Here is a 14,947-nt window from a genome sequence, read left to right as displayed (position 1 = left end):
GACGGTATTATGCTAAATGAAATAAGTCAGGCAAAGAAAGACAAATACCATGTTTTCACTCATATGTGGGAGTTGAGAAACTTAACAGAAGACCATGGGGGAAGGGAAGGGGAAAAATAGCTTCAAACAGAGAGGGAGGCAAACCATAAGAGACTCTTGAGTACAGAGAACAAACTGAGGGTTGATGGGGGGACAGGGAGAGGGGAAAATGGGTGACGGACACTGCGGAGGGCACTGGCTCGATGAGCACTGGGTCGTATGTAAGCGGTGAATGACAAGAATCTACCCCCAATACCAAGAGCGCACTATATACACCGTATGTTAGCCGACATATTTAAAAAACAGTAATAGAAAAATGAGTGAAAAAAATTGCCTACAAAAATCTGTTTCTAAGACAACGAAAACATTTTATGTTTTAACTTCGCATATCACCATTAATTTAGAATAACATTTTATTTACTCTGTAGATGGGGAAGAACAGCAATAACACAAATCATCCTTAGCCCCATACCTTCAGCTGTGGGATCTGCTGCTTCAGTACCACTTCCGACTGGCTCTTTGACAACTGCCGCTTCTCCTCCTCTTCGTGCAGCTCGGCCCGAAGAGCTGGGCCCTGGGCCTCAACCTCCGCAGGAATCAGGGTGCTCTGCTTGAACGAGGAGGAAAAGAGTTAGCACCGAGCTCTTCGTGCACAGATACTTGTCAATACTGGAGATCACTACCATTCCGCGTATGTTCAATGTGATGACACAGGGGAGTCACGCTACAGCTTATAGAAAACTTCAAACCACGCTGTAGGACCGGATTCTCACCTTAATTATGATAGTGACGAAAACGGGGCATGCGTGGTACAACACTAAAATTATACTTTCAAGTTATAGAGACCATTTCTGAATTAACATATCATTTTTATAAACTTTCTCTCCTGAAATAAATTTAACTCCAAAACCTTTAAAAAGGAAGGATTAAAGGTAATTTCCAAGTTATCACACTTTGCAAAGTTTCCAAAGTACTTTAATTACCACGTGTCTACCACACTTCTCCTTCTAGGGAAGGTCAGGGTTGACCCAGACCACTCCCAGCAGAAGGGAGGCTAGCTGCAGCCCTGAGAGTAACTGGGTTTCACCAGGAATGCTAATTCCCCGAGCGTCAACCACAAAGTGCTGGTGAATACAGGGAAAAACCCTGAATGCCAAAAGGCACCACAGACCAGCAGGGCCAAGGCCAAGGGACAGAAGCCATACTCCCTTTTCCCCAAAAAAACAGACCTAAGGAAATACTTGTACCCATTGTGAAGGACACTGGGAAAAATAAAACATCAACACTCAAGAAAAAGAAAATCCCCCAAACACGTGATAAACCCTGACTAACTATCAAGCTGGAAAGGGAATGACAGATCAGTTCTTTGGGCCCTAGGGCCCTGGCACAGCATCAGGGTGCTTCCCTCTCAGCACCTGCAGCGTGCACTGCGGGCGGGAGGAAATAGCTCTTAACTTTCCACCTGCAAGGGGCAGTAGGGCCACTTCATGCCTGTCCTGCCCAGTGCACACCCAGGCCTGGAGTGGGAACTTGCAAAATGCACCCTAACAGAGGCAAAGGCAAAACATGAGAGCATCACGCAGTAGCAGGGCCACCAGGAAACAGACACTCGGGAGTCAGGTAAGGCAGTTTCGAGGGTGCGCTCTCAGGAGAGGCTGCAGGACAGCAGGCTGCCATTGGACCTCAAAGGCCCAGTACCTCTGGGATGGCTGTGCACGTCCGGCAGTATGATCCTCAGGCCGCTTCCTTGACCTGACTGGAGAGGCTCAATGTCAGGTCTCCCGTGATTCACCCAACCCCTACCCCCCCATCCATAAGACCTCCTTACAGATAATTACTTCTGTTTCCAGCCTTGAGTAAAGCGCCATTTAATTGTCCATATTCTAAATAGTAAGGTCAATATAGGAAAATGATGTTTTTAAAAGTTTATTCTCAAATTTTTCTAAAAACCTAGAGAATTCTAGGGAAAATATCATACGTATACATACATATATCTATATTTTAATCATTAAGAGAAGAAAATAGGTATACCTGGAGAAGGAAAAAAATAAGTAATACTGCACAAAGAATACCAATACAGTAATAAAAATAAATTCAACTGATAATGAATTAAAGACATTCAAACTATACCTAACCTGATCTCGTACTATTTTCAAAAATTATTATATGAATATTTTTTTAATGGAAAGAAAGAAAGAAAGAAAGAAAGAAAGAAAGAAAGAAAGAAAGAAAGAAAGAAAGAAAGAAATTGGCTTGAGCAATGGATACTGGCCATACTACAGTTTACTTCTGCATTCCAGAACTCTGCTTAGGGATATGAACACAAGGGAGATTTCTTTACGGGATGTACATCTCTAAGAAAAGGGAAACAAGCTTACGTTTCCAGAGAACTTTTCTCACAAGCCAACTCCAAAGTGAAGTAACCACTCCAAGTGATTCACTTCACTCCAAGTGAAGTAAGTCAATTAGCTCACAAGCCCATGTGAAATAACTCTTCTGGTAAGTGAGCCTGCTTTTCAAACAGGTGCAAAGATATTTGTGGCCCAGATTAACTAACGCCTGACAAAGGAAGAACAGCGTGTCCCTGCTAATTTGGGCACGATGACCCTGGCATCCCAGGAAATGTCCAGCAAGGCTTTATGTGCATCTGCTTGTGGGGTGAATCCTGAGGGAAGGCCACAGGAGGAACATGCAACCAGCCACAAGTCTCCCCCACACCAAGACATGAACCTGAATCTGATCATGTGTGTAGAGATGCTGACATGCTTACAGGAATAGGGGGGAGACTAACATCCCAGGAAGCAATAAAAACAGATCCCGTGCAAACGAAGCCCCGTGTGGATCCTGATTTGAACAACCACAGGAAGAGACTAGAACCTGGGCTGGATATATGGTGATATTAATGAATCATTTTTAATTTTCTAAGTTAGAATGGATTATGGTTAAGTTCTTTTGGGAGGAGAAAAACGTTACATGGCAGAAACAGATGATGAAGTATTTACAGATGAAAACACACGATACCTGGGATTTGCTTCAAAAGAATTGGGGGTAGGGAGCACTGCCACACTAAGACTGGCACGTACCCCACTGGGCAGCCAGATACAGGGGTTCAATGAACTATTCTACTTCTGTATATGTTGAAATTTTCTCCAATAAAGGTTAAAATAAGGCTGCAAACAGCCTCCCACCTCCCAGAAATCTAAGTGCTTTCTGTGAAACCAGCCAGACAAAAAAGGTCACTTAAAAAATTATCTAATGTTCACCTTCTTAGCAGCAAAGAGATAACTTACTCGAACAATGACTTTCTTGTACCACAACTAGAAAAACACTTCCAAAATGCTGCAGGAGCTTATTCAACATAGTGCTGGCAGTCCTAGCCTCAGCAATCAGACAACACAAAGAAATAAAAGGCATCCAAATTGGCAAGGAGGAAGTCAAGATTTCAGTCTTCACAGACGACATGATATTCTATCTAGAAAACCCAAAAGATTCTACCAAAAAAAATGCTAGAACTGATCCATGAATTCAGGCAAGTCGCAGGATAGAAAATCAATGCACAATAATTGGTTGCATTTCTATACACCAATAATGAAGCAGCAGAAAGAGAAATCAAGGAATCAATCCCATTTACGATTCTACCAAAACCCATAAAATACCCAGGAATAAGCCTAGCCAAAGAGGTGAAAAATCTATACATTGAAAACTATAGAAAGCTCATGAAAGAAATTGAAGAAGACACCAAAAAACGGAAAAGCATTCCATGCTCATGGACTGGAAGAACAAATATTGTTAAATTGTCAGTACTACCCAAAGCAATCTACATGTTCAATGCAATGATGCAATCCCTATCAAAATAACACCAGCATTCTTCACAGAGCTAGAACAAACAATCCTAAAATTTGTATGGAAACAGAAAAGTCCTCAAATAGCCAAAGCAATCCTGAAAAAGAAAAACAAAGCTGGAGGCATCACAATTCCAGACTTCCAGATGTATTACGAAGCTGTAATCATTAAGACAATATGGTACTGACACAGAAACAGACACTGATCAATGGAACATAAGAGAGAAAACAGAAATGGACACACAAACATATGGCCAGGTAATCTTTGACAAAGTAGGAAAGAGTATCCAATGGAATAAAGACAGTCTCTTCAAGCAAATGATGTTGGAAAAACTGGACAGCGACATGCAGAAGAATGAACCTGGACCACTTTCTTACATCATACACAAAAATAAACGCAAATTGCATGAAAGACCTAAAATGTAAGACACGAAGCCATCAAAATCCTAGAGGAGAAAAAAGGCAACAACCTCTTTGACTTTGGCCACAGCAACTTCTTACTCAACATGTTCTGTGAGGCAAGGGAAATAAAAGAAAAAATGAACTTCTGGGACCTCATCAAAATAAAAAGCATCTGCACAACTAAGGAAACTCAATCAGCAAAACTAAAAGGCACCCAACAGAATGGGAGAGGATATTTGCAAATGACATATCAGATAAAGGATTAGTATCCAAAAATCTATAAAGAACTTATTAAACTCAACACCCAAAAAACAAATGGTCCAGTGAAGAAATGGGCAAAAGACATGAATAGACACTTTCCAAAGAAGACATCCAGATGGCTAACAGACACATGAAAAAATGCTCCACATCACCCATCATCAGGGAAATACAAATCAAAACCACAATGAGATACCACCTCACACCAGTCAGAATGGCTAAAATGAACAACTCAGGCAACAACAGATGTTGGCGAGGATGTGGAGAAAGGGGAACCCTTTAGCACTGCTGGTAGGAATGTAAACTGGTGCAGCCACTCTGGAAAACAGTACGGAGGTTCCTCAAAAAATTAAAGATAGAACTACCCTACGACCTAGCTACTGTATTACTAGGTATTTATCCAAAGGATATAGGAGTGGTATTTTGAAGGGGCACATGCACCCCAATGTTTATAGCAGCACCATTGACAATAGCCAAAGTATGGAAAAAGCCCAAATGTCCATCGACTGATCAATGGGTAAAGAAGAAGATGTGGTACACACACACACACACACACACACACACACACACACACACACACAGAAGAAGATTACTCAGCAATCAAAAAGAATGAAATCTTGCCATTTGCAACAACGTGGATGGAACGAGAGGGTATTATGCTAAGTGAAATTAGTCAGAGAAGGACAAATACCATATGACTTCACTCATATGTGGAATTTAAGATACAAAACAGATGAACATAAGGGAAGGGAAGCAAAAATAATGTAAAAACAGGGAGGGAGCCAAACGTATGAGACTCTTAAATACAAAGAACAAAAGAACAAACTGAGGGTTGCTAGAGGGGTATTGTGTGGGGGCGGTGAGCTAAATGGACAAGGGGCATTGAGGAGGACACTTGTTGGATGAGCACTGGGTGTTATATGTAGGGGATGAAGCACTGGATTCTACTGAAATCATTGCACTATATGCTAACCGACTTGGACATAAATTAAAAAAAAAAAAAAAAAATGCCGTAGGAGCATTTGGACAGTAGTCAATACAGAAACGCAAAACTGCTAAGCCAAGGTACATAAATGACACTCGGTTTCAGGAAGTGTGTGGCTCTGTGCGTCACCAACAGGTAACAAATGCGCAGGAGGAACAAATCAGCAATCAGACAGTCTCTGGGGGAAGGGCTGTGAGTCAGTACCTGATCCTGTCAACAGACATCCTCAGCAGGTCGCAGGGCAGCGCTTCAGGAGCGAAGAGGGAAGACCAGTCACCTGGGGATCACTAACTCACCCCCAGATGCGCTGCCTGGATCCCGGTCTACAAACAGCAGCGGGGCACTCTAGCCTCTCAAAACATGGGAAGGCGTGTCCACCTCGCAGAGGGCTGTCTCCAGCGTCCTTCTCCCAAGACTCTCCTGGGGCCGGGCACACGTGGAACCTGTCGGCACCCCTCTGTCACCAAGAATGACTGTGAGCAATGAAGGAGCCGACAGGACAACTGCTCACCCTCCCTGTGGCGAGGCACCTTCCTGGTGGCCACTCGACCCCTCTGTGATGACCCCTCAGCGCTGCACTGAGGGCTGGGGCGGGGGGGACACTGAGGGGACCCTGAGAGGGTTAATGGGGCATAGAGAAGATACTGAGAGGGTTACGGGGACACAGAGGGGGCTGAGGGGACACTGAAGAGGCTTCATCCTCTTTTAATGAAATCTGAGGAAGAGGACGGTATGAGGAGGCCATTCCTGTGAACTAATCGGTGAGCAGCTGCATCTCGGTCCCGGCTGGGGGCTTACTGTGTCTAAGCCGTCCTGAGGGCACAGGCTTCTGTGTGTGGATTCCTCCTGTGTCTTCTCATTCTTTCGAATGTGGGAAACCCACCCCAAGTGGCCAGATTCAAGGCAACTTAAAAGTCCATGAAGCAAATCTCAACAAAAATGCCAATTCCCAGACTTTTCAACCAAACAAATGGGGATAAATCTCATTTTTACACTTCCCTTTATTTTTGCAATCTCCTGTAATGCTCATTCTGGAAACTTTCATTGAGGAAATGGTTTAAATACTAATTTCACAAATCAGCTGATCACTATACATACAACTAAAAGCACTGACTATTAATCTAGGGGACACAGGGGAACACCAGGGCCTTATTTCACGATTAGAAAAGAGTAATATTAGCATCTCCTTTTTTATTTTTTTTATTTTTTTATTTTTAAAAATTTTTTTTTCAACGTTTTTATTTATTTTTGGGACAGAGAGAGACAGAGCATGAACGGGGGAGGGGCAGAGAGAGAGAGAGGGAGACACAGAACCGGAAACAGGCTCCAGGCTCCGAGCCATCAGCCCAGAGCCCGACGCGGGGCTCGAACTCGCGGACCGCGAGATCGTGACCTGGCTGAAGTCGGACGCTTAACCGACTGCGCCACCCAGGCGCCCCGCATCTCCTTTTTTAAAAAGCCCCACAGCTTTTTTGTGTGTGTGCTGACAGCATGGAGCCTGCTTGGGATTCTCTCTCTTTCTCACTGCCCTCCCCCAATCCACTCACACACATGCGCTCTCTCTCAAATAAACCTTGTAAAAACAAAGAAAAGCCCCAAAGAAACAGCACTCACAAAATCTTATAATCTCTATAAATCTCGATGTAGCACTTCACAAAACACATCAGTTATCTAGGAAGCACTATGCATGTAGACTCGTACTCTCTCTCCCCCAGAGAGACCAGAAGACACGGGAGACACAGTATTTCAAATCTAAGAACATGGAGCAGAAGGGCATCGGGGCGTACAGCCAGCGTCCACAGATGCCAGCCTGCCTCCATGCAAAGGGAACTGGGGGACGTGAGCCCCGCGGCAAGCCACAAGGACCCTGGCTGGGTCCCAGCCTGCACGGTCTTATCCGTGGCAGCCTCACCTGCTGAAGAGAATTCCAACTGCTTCTTCAAAAGAACAATGACACAACTTGACATACTGCTCGTGGATGTTCTAACAAAGTTTCAAAAATCTGAAAACGAATCCAGAGCGTACACCGACTCCCGGGAGCACCCGCCACAGCAAGTGTGTTCCGTGTGGACACAGGCGGACATGCACGTGAGGTCCTCCACCTCCCTGTCGTGAGGTCGCTTCCTCCCCAGCCACCGCCACCTCCTGAGAGTCCAGACCCAGACGCCTCCTCGTCATCCCCCAGGCGCCACAGCCTCCCCACCACCCTCATAGGCGCCACAGTCAATCTCACCCCAGCACAGCCCGGGAGACATCAGGAACCCCTCGCTGCCCCGGAGCACCGCCCTCAGAGGGGCCCCGAGCCCGCCCTCGGTGCCCTCCCATCCCTACGCTTCCCAAGGGCCTTGTCAACTCCTGTCTGAGGTAGTACAATCACCTCCAACGCCTCTTTTGTCCAGCTGTCAGATGCCTATGCCGCTGCCTACAAGGTCAGGGTCCTGCCCTCCAAGCACACGGTCCCCCAGACACACCCCAGGTGGGTCCTGACATCCTTCCTCCTCACCCTGACCTCGGAAGTCACACCAACACGGTGCGGCAGGGCCACCGGTACCTCTTAAAAAGGGCACCTGAAGACGTCTGGGGGACGAGCGGGGGCTGGCCCGCTGCCGTCAGACCCCTACTTGGCAAGTTCCCTGCAGGCCCCACTGTGCCCGGCCCTGGGAAGCAAGAGAACAGGACAGGCACAACTACCCCTCACGCTCAGCCCTCTGTGGGCTTTGCAGGGCACGGGGCTAGAAGTCCTGAAGGAAAGGGGGGTGTCCCGCACTGGGCAGGTGGGGAAGCCCCTGTTGTGGAGGTGATCTGGCTGAAAGGTGAGAGTGTGAGGACAAGTTCAGAGGACGGCACACCTGGCACGTCTGCAGAAACAGACAACGGACAGGACAACAGGACACGGGGTCAGAGGACACGTATGGCAGGCACCTGTGCGGAGCCGTGTCCCCAGGTCACACTGAGTAGCCTGGGATGCACAGGGCGGGAACCTATATGCAGAAAAGAGACTACAGGGGAGGCCTCACACAGGCGACTGCTGCTGGACCGTACTGGACGGTGCTGGGAGCACTCGGACGCGCTCTCCCGGACCGGCTGACCCCTGAGTGCAGGCTCCAGGCGTGTCCAGCACCCACCCGCCACCATAGCGCTCTGATGAGAAGACTCGGAGAGGGCAGGAGCCCTGGGAGGCCCAGCGCTGGAGAGCCCCTCAGCAGCCAGACCCCCTCCCGCGGCACCGCTGCTCCGCCTGCTGCTTCTGCGTCTTGGCTGCGTGCGTATCTCCGAGCTCCCACGGGGCTGCCTGGTGCCACTGCTCCAGGAGCAAGACCTTGGCGCCCACCACACAGCCAAGCTCCTATCCTCCTCCAGCAGGCGCCTCTGACTCTGCAGGGTTCCAGCCAGCCCCCACTTCCGAGACAGTGACCACCCAGCACAGCACCTGCCACGTGCCTCCATCCACCTACCACACAGACCCCCCCCGCCACGTGCCTCTGGTCGCCCACCACACAGCCCCCCCATCAGAAACCCCAACCCCAATGCCACCCACCCCGTGCACCTTGTTCCACCCACCACACGGTTCCCATCTTAAAGGTACTAAACATCCTACATGCTCCTTACAGTCAAATTCGTCATAGTTCAAAATGCAGTTTCATGGCACAAGAACAGACACTCAGATCAATGGAACAGAATAGAGAACCCAGAAACGGACCCACAAATGTATGGCCAACTAATCTTTGACAAAGCAGGAAAAGAATAACCAATGAAATAAAGACAGTGTCTTCAGCAAGTGGTGCTGGGAAAACTGGAGAGCGACATGCAGAAAAATGAACCTGGACTTTCTTACACCAGACACAAAAATAAACTCAAAATGGATGAAAGACCTCAATGTAAGACAGGAAGCCATCAAAATCCTCAAGGAGAAAGCAGGCAAAAACCTCTTTGACCTCTGCCGCGGCAACTTCTTACTCAACATGTCTCCAGAGGCAAGGGAAACAAAAGCAAAAATGAACTACTGGGACCTCATCAAAATAAAAAGCTTCTGCACAGCAAAGGAAACAATCAGCAAAACTAAAAGGCAGAATGGGAGAAGAGATTTGCAAATGACATATCAGATAAAGGGTTAGTATCCAAAATCTATAAAGAACTTACCAAACTCAACACCCAAAAAACAAATAATCCAGTGAGGAAATGGGCAAAAGAGATGAATAGACCCTTCTCCAAAGACATCCAGATGGCCAAGCGACACATGAAAAAATGCTCAACATCACTCATCATCAGGGAAATGCAAATCAAAACCACAAGGAGATACCACCTCACACCTGTCAGAATGGCTAACAACTCAGGCAACAACAGATGTTGGCAAGGATGCAGAGGAAGAGGAACTCTTTTGCACCACTGGTGGGAATGCAAGCTGGTGCAGCCACTCTGGAAAACAGTATGGAGGTTCCTCAAAAAATTAAAAATAGAACTACCTTACGACCCAGCAATTGCACTACTAGGCATTTATCCACAGGATACAGGTATGCTGTTTTGAAGGGACACATGCACCCCAATGTTTATAACAGCACTACCAATAATAGCCAAAGTATGGAAAGAGCCCAAATGTCCATCAACGAATAAATGGATAAAGAAGATGTGGTATGTATATATATCTATAGATATCTATCGATATCTATCGATATCGATAGATATATATACAGTGAAGTATTACTCGGCAATCAAAAAGAATGAAATCTTGCCATTTGTAACTACGTGGATGGAACTAGAGTGTATTATGCTAAATGAAATTAGTCAGGAAAAGACAAATATCATATGACTTCACTCATATGAGGACTTTAAGAGACAAAACAGAAGAACATAAGGGAAGGGGAACAAAAATAATATAAAAACGGGGAGGGGGACAAAAACATAAGACGCTCTTAAATATGTTGAACAAACTGAGGGTTGCTGGAGGGTTTGTGGGAAGGGGGATGGAAATGGGTAAGGGGCATTAAGGAATCTACTCCTGAAATCATCGTTGCACTAGATGCTAACTAACTTGGATGTAAGTTAAAAAAAATAAATTAGGGGCGCCTGGGTGGCTCAGTCGGTTGGGTGTCCGACTTCAGCTCAGGTCATGATCTCACAGCTCGTGAGTTCGGGCCCCGCGTCGGGCTCTGGTGCTGACAGCTTGGAGCCTGGAGCCTGCTTCGGATTCTGTGTCTCCCTCTCTCTCTGTCCCAACCCACTCGATTCTGTCTGTCTCTCTCAAAAATAAATAAACATTAAAAATTAATTAATTAATTAAATGAAAATTTAAAAAAAGAATTTACTACTGAAAAATAAAAATAAAAATAAAATGCAGTTTCAATCAATAAATTAAATACAAGCACAGTTTCATGTGTAAAATGTACCCGTTTCTCCCTCTGGAATATTCTTTTAAAACTTCATTTATTCTGAATCAACTAAACCGTGAAAATCTAACGAAAAGCCACAGGCTGGGAATGGGCCCTGTTCCCCATAGGACCTGTCTGCACAGAAGGAAACCAAAGCCAACATCGGAGGACCCGTGGCTGGAGAAGGCAGCACTGGCCTGCGGCACCGCCCACCATCCTCACACAGCTCCCCACGTTCACACCAGAGGGGCACGGCGGCTCTGCCCACTCCTGAGGAGAAGCCGTGGCTGGAGCCACCCCGCACCTGTGCTGAGGCCTGAGCTCGAGGATGCAGGAACTCCAGGGCTTTCCCCAAGGCCACACCTCGGGAGACACGGAACAGGCTGAATCTAAATGTAAAACGAAGACACCACGCCTACTAAAAGCGGGGTTACCTTTTCCCTTCCAATCTTAAGTAGAGCTGAACAGAGTCAGAGGGTAAACCAATGTTTAGAGCTAAGTCACCGTGAACGAAGGATGAAACCATCACAGGAACACCTTGTTACAAAAGCACCTGTGAAGCAGGTGGTCCCTGTGTTTACGCGAGTCGGAGACTTCCTGCTTTGTAGTCCGGAACACCGACTTCCTAAATACTTGACAAGACACTAACTCACCAGAACAGTGATTTTTACTTGATTTTATCGCCAGCTGGAGATCATGCCGCCACCACCCTTGGGCGGAAGAAGGCGCACATCCCATCCTGCGCGGGGCAGCAGCTGACCCCATCCACGTCTGGGAGCCTGGCATGCCCCGCTGGACGGCGCAGGGGACAGAGCAGGCCCGTCCACTGTGAGATGAAACCCACAGCCACCCCAGTCTGTGTGACGAGACGGTTTCAGGCCAAAGAGACGAGTGCTTAGTCTAGAGACACAGGTGCCACAGGTCTGCAGGTGAGGAGAGGGGGGTGCTGGCCCTTCCAGAAATTCACTTCCACACTAAAACTTAAAGTACCTGTCAAGAAGCAGTCACTGCTCGGGGCACCTGGGTGGCTCAGTCGGTTAAGCATCCGACTTCGGCCCAGGTCATGATCTCGCGGTCCGTGAGTTCGAGCCCCGCGTCGGGCTCTGTGCTGACAGCTCAGAGCCTGGAGCCTGTTTCAGATTCTGTGTCTCCCTCTCTCTCTGACCCTCCCCCATTCATGCTGTCTCTCCCTGTCTCAAAAATAAATAAATATTTAATAAGAAAAAAAAAAAAAAGCAGTCACTGCTCTTGAGACAGGACAGAAAGATGTAATTTCATGAAGCATCAATAAAGGGAACCTGAGGGTGTGTGTGTGCACAACAGGAGGCCCTCGGAACTGTCTTACCACGAGGGTCAGAGACCACCTCGAGGTGCGCCCTGAAACCTGACACCTCACACAGAATTCCATGTGCGCGTGCACGTGCACATCTCCTGAGGATCAGAGATCAAAGCCTTTACCAAGAGCTCTGCGATTAAAACTCTTAAAACAGGGGCTCCTGATTGGCTCTGTCAGTACAACATGCAACTCCTGAACTCGGGGTTGGGAGTTCAAGCCCCACATTGGATAAATTACTTAAAAATAAATCTTAAAAAACAAAAACAAAAAAACGAAACAATCTCACATTCTAGGGGCACCTGCGTGGCTCAGTTGGTTAAGCGTCCGAGTTCAGCTCAGGTCATGATCTCACAGTTTGCGAGCTCAAGCCCCACATCCGGCTCACTGCTGTCAGACTGTCAGTGCAGAGCCCATTTCAGATCCTCTGTCCCGCTCTCTATGCTCCTCTGCTGCTTACACTCTCCCAAAAATAAATATTAAAAAAAAAAAAAAAAAAGCTCACATTCTAACCCACCGTAAGGAAGCCCCCACACTTGCCAAGGACGGGCAGCAGACCGTGAGACCCGCTCATGGAGACATGCACTTGGACAGGAAGGACCTGCCCGGACACCCGCCTCACCTGTGGCGCTCCCCAAAGCTCGTGGGGAGCTAGGGCTTTCCCATCCTCAGAACAGCTGGTGCTCCCGGGCGTCCTCAGGCTGTCCTCTACGGGCGGAAGGTCCCGGCCACGGTTCAGCTCGTCCTCTGGCTCCCGAGTCGGCACCGCAGGGTGAGACGCGTCCTTCTCCTGCAGCTGCTCCGCGAGGTGTGCCCGCAGCTGCTCCAGAGCCCGTCTGTGCTCCTCCCTCACGGCCTGCATCTCAGACCGGTGACGTGACTCCAGGGAATCCAGATGTGACGAGTGACTGGCCTCCAAAGCACTGACCGCGGCAGCGTGCTTCGTCCGCAGTTCAGCCACGCGGGCTTCTGAGAGAGCCCAGTGCTCACTCTCCATGGAGGCCCGCAGCTCCTCCGCCTGAGCCCGGTGTCTGGCCTCCAGTTCCGCCGTCAAGGACAGAACGTGCTGCTGGTGTCTCTCCCGGAGGACTCGGAGCTCGTGGGCATGCTTCTCCTGGGCCTCCCGAAGGAGGGCATCCTGCTCCGCGGTGAATTTCTCTGTGATTTCTTTCCGTTCTTCTAAAAACCTGAGAGGACACGCAAAGTGAATATGGGCAGCAGGATGTGCAGCCACAAGAGTGCCAACATCACTCTGAAAACCGACTCGCGTTTCCTACATCGCCCCTGGATCTTTTTTTTTTTTTTTTTTTTTTTTTCAACATTTATTTATTTTTGGGACAGAGAGAGACACAGCATGAACGGGGGAGGGGCAGAGAGAGAGGGAGACACAGAATCGGAAACAGGCTCCAGGCTCCGAGCCATCGGCCCAGAGCCCGACGCGGGGCTCGAACTCACGGACCGCGAGATCGTGACCTGGCTGAAGTCGGACGCCTAACCGACTGCGCCACCCAGGCGCCCCTCGCCCCTGGATCTTAACTGCCCTTGCCGCTCCTCCCTCTGCCATGGCCGGTCTGAGGCCACCACCATCAGAAGTAAGTGCAGAGTGAAGGGGCCACACTGAAGAGAAGTTCAAAGGCCAGAGCCCAGGCGTGCCCGCTCATAAACTGAGGGACACAGGAGCCACAGCAAGAAAGCACACACACGTTTCCGACAGGCACCACAGCAAAGCAGGTGTGACTGCTCACTCACGGCGACAAGAATCTCGACAGGGAAGGGGTGGCGGCGTCGCCTGCAGGAGCCCACAGGGCCGCAAAGACCTCAGAAAAAGTTCGCTTGTGAATTAAGGGACGCAAAGTAGGAAGAGCCACACGTGGTGCTGGCCGGCAAACACACAGGCAGGCAGAAAGACTCCCTTCCAATCAGAGAGCCTAAAGCTCAACTGGGCATGCATTCCACACCAGTGAGGTCCCTGTTCAATTCTCACCAAGGCTAAGACCTGTGACTGTGTCCCTGTGCCAGCCCTCCACCAGATACCTCTGAAAGCGTTGCCACAGATCATCCCATTTAGCATCACCACACAGGGAGATCACGAAGGTTTTGCGAGGTTGAGTGTGGTGCCTGAAACCATCCAGCTTACACAGGGTGGGTCAAGATCTGAACTCAAGTTCTCAGCCCCCAGGTCAAAAGCTCTCGCACCTGACTCATGATGGGGGTAACAGCTGACACAGGAGAAAAGGCAGCACCAACATCAAGTCTGATGATCCCACGGCTCCCACACACCCCAGTCTCTACAGCCCTGGTTTGCAAAGAGTTAGCACTGGCAGAGGCGAAGAACCAAATCACAATCTAAATCTATTTAAAATTTAAGAGAAGTACGTATATATTTTAGAAAGAAAAAGTTTATTTTTAAAATATACGTTTGAGTTTAAAAAACACACAAAAAGAACACGGATAAACCGCGTATCTTTTTGATAAAAGAAGTGTAAAGTTGGGGCGCCTGGGTGGCTCAGTCAGTTAAGCATGTGACTTCAGTTCAGGTCATGATCTCCTGTCTCGTGAGTTAAAGCCCCGTGTCGGGAGCCCGCTTCGGATTCTGTCTCCCTCTCCCTCTGCCCCTCCCCTGCTCATGCTCTCTCTCTCTCTTTCTCTCTCTCTCAAAAAGAAACACTAAAAATTAAAATTAAAAAAATTAAAAAAGCGTAAAGTCTTGCTTTTGAAATTT

General features: G+C 48.1%; 1 protein-coding gene across 1 annotated transcript in view; it reads right to left on the bottom strand.

Annotated features, from left to right (window-relative positions):
* Positions 1 to 14,947, bottom strand: part of PCNT (pericentrin) — a 135,212-nt gene that overhangs the window by 71,036 nt on the left and 49,229 nt on the right. Inside the window, 2 exon segments of the mRNA XM_032594600.1 lie at positions 512 to 649; positions 12,848 to 13,412. Coding sequence (XP_032450491.1) covers positions 512 to 649; positions 12,848 to 13,412 — 703 coding nt within the window.

This window comes from Lynx canadensis, chromosome C2, assembly GCF_007474595.2.
Source record: "Lynx canadensis isolate LIC74 chromosome C2, mLynCan4.pri.v2, whole genome shotgun sequence".
NCBI classification, from domain to species: domain Eukaryota; kingdom Metazoa; phylum Chordata; class Mammalia; order Carnivora; family Felidae; genus Lynx; species Lynx canadensis.
The sequence above is the reverse complement of the archived record's forward strand: the minus strand, read 5'-3'. Positions and strand labels throughout refer to the sequence as shown.